Source organism: Aegilops tauschii, chromosome 2 (genome assembly GCF_002575655.3).
Source record: "Aegilops tauschii subsp. strangulata cultivar AL8/78 chromosome 2, Aet v6.0, whole genome shotgun sequence".
Taxonomy (NCBI): Eukaryota; Viridiplantae; Streptophyta; class Magnoliopsida; order Poales; family Poaceae; genus Aegilops; species Aegilops tauschii.
The window spans coordinates 493,977,889-493,985,160 of NC_053036.3; the positions used below are offsets into that span (position 1 = coordinate 493,977,889).

Below are 7,272 nucleotides of genomic sequence, written 5' to 3' on the forward strand. Positions count from 1 at the left end.
GTCATCGAGCGGAGGTCGGCGATGATGGTGTTGATGGCGTCTCAGTCGGAGGGGCGGCTAAGCGGCCGCCAGAGCTGCAGGAAAGCACACATTTTAAAGACAGCGTCAGTGGAACGTCGAAGGGGAACACGTTGAATCACAAGCTTATTGCGGACCATCCAGAGAGTCCACACTAGCACCCTAATGGTCAGCCACCTAATGTGGCGGGCCGACGGGGGGATGGACTGGATCTCCGCGAAGAGGTCGGGGACGTTGGTATGGCACCAATGACCGCCAACGGCTTCGCAAAAGCAACTCCAAAGGAATTGGGCCGTGACACACGCAAAGAAGATGTGGTTCGAGTCCTCCATCGTGCCGCATAGGGGGCACATCCCATCCTCAGGACCATTCTGTTTGAGCACCTCCACCCCAGAAGGTACCCTACCTCTAATCCACTGCCACAAGAATATCCTGATCTTGAGTGGCAGTTTAATGGTATCAGAAGCTCTTTTGCCCAAGACTATGAATAGGTCTGAAGTTAAATGAAAAAAAAAAACAGGGGAAGGATTCATTAAAGTTAGTATTGATGCTTCGTATCATCTCGACGAAATGAAAGGCTCCACTGGTGCGGTGGTTAGAGACGCTCGTGGTGTTTCTCTAGCGGCTGCTCAACACGTCGATGATGCTCAGGCAGCTGAAGCAATAGCGATGCACCAAGGCCTTCTTCTTGCAAATACATTGGGCTTAAACTCAATGCAAATTGAATCTGACTGAATTGAAGTGGTAAATGCTTGTGCTGGACATGACAGAATATGGAATGGAGCTTCCGCAATTTATGCAGATTGCTTTATTATGGCTCGGATGATTGGAAGAGTGGATTTCCTTGCACCGTGTTAGAGAAACTAATGCGATAGCTCATAGCTTAGCAAAATTTGGTGAATGCCATTGTAGAAGATGTAACTATTTTAGCAGTGCCGCCCTATTTGGATTATCGTTTCCATTCCAAATACTCATGTATGTTATTATCGTTTTGGAATACACCTGTGAAAAATACAGGCCTTCGCCTGTCGTTTTTGTTTCCGCCTGGAAACTGCTCTTGATCGACAAGTTACACCTATAAGTAAAATACTCCCTCCGTCCCATAATATAAGAGCGTTTTTGACACTAGCATTATGAGACAGAGGGACTACATCCGTATTAAATTACATCCATTCCAAGGGCGGCCTGAAATAAAGTAACCATGGCATTCCCTTGGAGAAAAAGGATCGTTCCGTTTACGGCAGCATTGATGTGCCTGGACCAAACGTTTATCTCCACGCCATCCCTGGACCAAACGTTGATCTCCACGCCATCCTGCTCCACAACAAACCAGCAACATGATCTTCATTCCGAGTATTCTGATTCTCTGTACGGAGGATACATTGGTTGGCTGAATTATCTTCTTAGTGCCAGATGCTGCCATGGCTGGACTTTCAGCTGACCATTTCAATTTTCAAGCCGAGCAGCCAACTGGCCACATTTTTCTTTCACATCAACATCTCTTATCATACGGGTGGAAAATACATTATGTGAAAAGGCTATGAACTCCACCAGTGAGTATTCAATCGTTTCAAACAACAATACAAAGCTTGCTTATGGCCAGTTTGGTGTTCTGAAATGTCAGATGTACATCATCTTCACAAAAACTGGCTCACAGGACGAAAATTCAATCTATCCACATGAATCCTGTAGAAGTCTGAAAGTACGCTGTTCAACTATTGAAATCAAACACCTATACCTATGTTCCTCCTCAAAACCCCTAGAAAATATGCGGGACCTTGCTCGCCAGAACACGCTCGCGTCTTTCGACATAAGCATGTGGGAACCATCCTGCTTTTCCCTTGCATTCACCTTCCGCCCAACCGTTGCTTGATATCTGAGTTTCGACAAGACAACGTCAGATTAATAACGGAAGGCACAAGACCGTACGTGCAGTTTCTAGGACCACGCATAGAGAACATTTATTATTAACATTGGAGAAGCTTACAGAACACAGATATGAAAAGTCTATTTACCTTCCGGACGATTACGATGTCGCCAACTGATAAGTTAAGCTCAAACTCACTCTCAGCCTCGAAGGAATCGAGCGCCTGCATCATAAAGAATACAGAAAAGCACATTTAATAAGCCTCCCAGATATGATCAACTTCGTGTACATCTGGCATGCTATCTTTATACTGTAAATAGGTCACACCTCTCCCAGGAAGAAGTCGACAGAGTTAACTGCCTGATCAGCAGAAGTGGAGGCAAACATGCCATTAACTTCGTCATATGATGGTGGTGGCGGTGACATAAAACTCTCTGCTGCAGGGGGTGGAGGTGCTTCGATTTTTTGGCGCTCAGACACCATCTAGCAATCAAAACAGTCATTAAATCATGCATCAGTGTTTCCATATGCTTCATGTCGCACACTCTGGGATGTGCCAATGGAAAACTAAGAATTCGAGAAAATATAACAAATGCTGGAATCTCATACTTCTTCTTCCAAATGGTCAAGGATCTCCAGGACTTTCTGATGATAAGTTCTCTCGGCCTCAACCTTCGGGCCAGAACGCGAATGTCAGTGACCACATAATTTTCTCACGATAATTGCATAAGGTTTTTTTTAATGGGCACAGTTGACGGTTACCATCGCAATCAGGCGTTGTAATGTCAATCTTTGCTGCTGCCCCTCTACTGCAGCCATAGCTGAAACCGCTTCCTTTCCTAATCCCACCATGTTTGACTTCAGTTCTTCAAGTTTATACTCAGCTGCCTCCAACTTTGATATCACGTCGCTATTCCCAGCTGATTCTCTTACTCTGCTTTGACGCCTTGAAACTTCAACGACCTACGAAGGGCAAAAGTAAGATAAATACCGCTGTTCGTACGAAAGACATGATGTACCCCGAACACATAATTACTTATATGTTGTTCAAATTCAGAATGACTCAATTAAATTACATGACCTGACATTGTTTTTATTTATGGTGCTACGGCGGGCTTATGCCGGCCTGAACCTTTTCATTAATAACCAGAGTACATTTACAACATAGAAAGCCAGAGAGAAAAGGAGGAAGAGAAGCAAAAGCATCTAGTTTAGGTTACAATCCCATAGACAAGTGAAACAACATGGTGCCCCAGTCGCGCAGCAGACTGCGCGCCTGCTCATTATTACAAGATCTGACATTATGACAAAATGATGCATGAAGTTCTTAAACGCAACATAAGCTTATCAGAACTGCTGACACTAAGTATTTAATTGGACATTGAAGAGTATGAATTGGCAAATTGGCATTGATATTGCTGCTTTGGAAATGATTGAATTTAACAGTTCAAGTGATGGAAACACCCTTCAGATGAGAGGCTGAATTGATCTGTCCATATACACAGTAACAGTGTGATGGTTCCTCTACACAACAAATAACAAACGCGCAGTTGAGAAGCAAAGCCAGTTCAGAGAGTCCAGTTATATCCGTCATTTTACTCTATACATATGATGTTCTCCACTGTGCATCTATGATACTTGCAATATAAGGAAGGCATGGCAGTAGAAGCATAAACTAAACATGCTATTATAGTGTGGAGTTGTGGACCATGTAGCTTATCTAGATCCTAATGAGTGTTGTCCAACTTCCAAATAACTACAAGGGAATTCCGGAATTATTTCTAACATCAAGAATACAATTTTATCATTGCATAAGATGTACTTATTTGTGAGCAAGGATTTTCACCTGAGCATCAGCTTCTTGCCTTATTCTGTCATATCTCTGGGCTAGATGTCTAGCATCCTCTAGAGGGGCACCCATTACCATTGCCCGTAGAGGCTCTGCCACCTAGAATTCAATAATTAATTACACACTGTATCAATACATATTATACCCTGGTTACACACTTACTCCCTCTGTCCGCGAATAAGTGTACATCTAGCTTTTGTCTTAAGTCAAAGTTTTAAAACTTTGACCAACTTTCTAGCGAAAAGTAGAAGCATTTATGTCACTAAATTAGTATCACTAGATCCTTTTTGAAATGTACTTTGATAATATACCAATTTGATGCCATATATGTTACTACTATTTTTTATAAAGTTGGTCAAAATTTTAAAACTTTGACTTAGAACAAAAGCTAGATGTACACTTATTCGTGGACGGAGGGAGTAGATGTAAGATATAAAAATAAATTTGTTCGGTTATACTCCAAACGATATACAATCTATAAGAAAATAAATATCCATATAGGCATTTAAGTAGTTATGCATTTTCAAATATATATATATATATATATATATATATATATATATATATATCATATAGCCTAACAAATTCATTTAACCATGTACATGAGTTAACTTATAGTAAAAACTATGTGCACTGAAATTCATCAGCAGGATCTTGTCATAAGGTAAAGGGTAAATCCAGCACTTGGAAAATATACCTGAGTACCAAATGCTTTCAGCATGTTCCCGCGTTCCTTTTCTATCAGTGAACGCGCCTTTCCATAGTACGTAGCAGCTCTGGATAAAGTATTACCACTTGTACATGTGTTTTCAATGCCATATTTCTGGCTATCATCAGACAATTTGTTCCCTGCAAATTTAGATTATATGTAAATACATAATTAATAATATACCATTGATTAGTAATGCAAAGATAAAAATTACTCCCCTGAGCTAATATACAATTGGAGGAACATACCTATCTCCACTTGCTTAGATCCTGTCACTATGTAGCCCTCCACACCCCGAACGACGTCCCTTTGAAAATGCTGGCAAACGATGCCAATGTTTTAATCCAAAGGAAACAATGTAGAAAGAAAAGAGACAATGAAATTGTGTTACTCATACTTTGGCAGCACGAGTGGATAAGTAAAGTTTTTCCAATCTCTGATGTAGTTTAACTTCTGACTCGTCTGTGAATGCATTATCAGAATTTCCATAGCCACCAGCCCCAAACTGCTTAAACACACCCTGCAACAGTACATACATGTTACAATATTATTTTACTCATAAAAAAATTGGAAAGTTATATGTTTTGATGCCACTAGCAGGGATATATATTAATTTTATTATTATTTAAGTAGATATCATGTAGTATGTGTGGCCAGTTATAGCTCAGTAATATCTACTCAGTATAAAGGTTACATACAAGTAATTCCAGTTTTGCAATGCGTGAGAGGTAGTTGAAAATGGGGTGCTGTTGAATTTCTGCTTCACTTGGCAAAGCACAAGCATGAGTAGAAAAATACTAGTATGTGTAATTACAGTGTTGAAAATTATAGGTTCACTTCAGAATCTTGAGATCGCCTTACTCAGCTGGCAGTTCTTACTATAAATACATGAACAAACATCCATACTATGTAGTAAAGAAAGGATTTTGTTTAGTTCTAGAATCTTAACAGTAAGCCACCTTCTGCATTTCCAGACAATATAGTTATCTCTGGGGCAAACATAACCATGATATGTGATTGTTGGCTTCCAGCCTATAATACCATCAGCCCGAGTGCTCCTAAGGCAATGCAACAAGTTTATTTAGCCGATCATCCTACGATTGCGCAAGATGGATGCAAAGCAATCAGGTTGGTAACTAGGTACTAGTCTAAACAGTGTAATGCGACAGGTCACCCTTTGCTGAGTAAGGCCCCTCGCTGTGTATTGTTTTCCGTGTGTGCCGGATCTCCCTTGTGCTGCTGTCATGGCTGGAGACCCCAAAAAATGCCTTCGGATTTCTTCCCCCAAGGGACGAGTTTCCTGTGTGTATCCGGACAGATTGTGTTTATGGGCTTATGACAGTTCTATATTTGGATGATTAACGATGATTCATGAGCAATTCTTTGATCAGAAACCTACATATGTATCCTTCAAATCAAACCTCTATTCCATTTTGCTGTAAAAACTCAGCTATTTTTAGAAAATAGCCAATTTGATCACCTCAAGCTCTACTTGAGGATCACAACTTCCCCCACTTCTGAACTACGATCAAGCGCAGTAAATTGCCAACCTTCTATCTCTATCTATCCATTTCTCCGGACTCCGGCATCAATAGGCTGCTAAGGTCAACTGCCTCTCTATCACATACTCCACATAAATAAGATACCGGGCCAATTACAGGTACATCATCATCACCAAGCGGCTACTGTCGGTGCGCGCCCACCCGAGCTGCTCGGGGCACTCCACCCAGATCGATGGAGAAAACTGCGAGAGGCGGTCGGGCGAGACGGGGGCTCACCTGGCGCGCGACCTGCTCCTTGAGCCTGGAGGCCTGCTTCCACAGCGCCTCCATGGCCCGGATTCGCGGGCGGCGGCGCAGCAGACGGAGGGGGGGTTCGGGGAGGACGGCCGGGCCGAAGGGGTCGCGCGGCGCGGAGACGGCGGACGGGAGACGGCGCCTTGGTCTCCCCTCCTTTTACTTTTGGTTTTCTGACCGGGCGAGGCCGCCTGCGGCTTCCTTCCTCGGAGGATGTTTTGGTGGTGGTTGGCCTCACGGCCGTGCCAGGCCTCCCTGCGCTGGAACCGCGTCGCCGATGCCCCGGGAACAATAAACGGCTCGGTCGTCCCGGGCCCGCATGGCGGTGGGTCGTTCGGGTTCGGCCGAGGAGGACGCCCCCGTACGTCCGGCCGTGTATCTTGCCAAACACCTGTCGGCGCAAGCATTCCAATTTTTTTATTTAAGAAAATCGGATCTATTATAAATGTTCAGGGAAGTACACTTTGGAAGATTTTTTTAATATAAATTTGAGATGTATTCATTAAACATCATGGTAGTATGAAGAACAACAGAAGTAACCCAAAGTACATCCATGTCCGCAGCTTATCCAGTGACGACTACAAGCACTAGAGTGAGTGATGGCGCGCCATCGCGCCTCTTTCACACGATCCAGACAAATCTTGTTGTAGTAAACGGTCAGAAAGCCGGCATGATAAGGTCCGAAAAGACCAGTGCATCAGACCAACAACCTTTTTTAGGGAACAACGCATAAAAAAAACATTTCAAAAGTTACACATGATGAGGAAATAATCATAAAGCTGAGAACATGCAATGTTGCAAATAATAATACTCCCTTGACCACAATAAGCCATTGCACATAGTAACAATAACAAGTATTCCCTCCATTCACATATATGTTATATTCTAACTTCTTTTTTGAATTAAATGTATATAGATACATTTTAGTGTATTTGTTCACTCATTTTATGTAGTTTACATTAAAATATCAATAAGTATTTTATATTTATGAATGGAGAGAGTACCAAACAAACTCGGATTGCCTCGTGCTTCC

The 7,272-nt window shown here is 42.4% G+C and overlaps 1 protein-coding gene across 1 annotated transcript; it reads right to left on the reverse strand.

Annotated features, from left to right (window-relative positions):
• Positions 1–1,586: 1,586 nt before the first annotated feature.
• On the reverse strand, positions 1,587–6,510 carry LOC109753526 (SH3 domain-containing protein 2). Its single transcript, XM_020312425.4, has 10 exons — positions 6,222–6,510; positions 4,841–4,963; positions 4,692–4,761; positions 4,432–4,583; positions 3,732–3,833; positions 2,648–2,848; positions 2,495–2,557; positions 2,213–2,368; positions 2,034–2,108; positions 1,587–1,894 (listed from the first exon to the last, which is right to left on the reverse strand). Exons 1-10 carry the CDS (start codon positions 6,273–6,275, stop codon positions 1,778–1,780), a joined length of 1,113 nt encoding a protein of 370 aa, XP_020168014.1. The 5' UTR covers positions 6,276–6,510; the 3' UTR covers positions 1,587–1,777.
• Between the last annotated feature and the right edge of the window lie 762 nt (positions 6,511–7,272).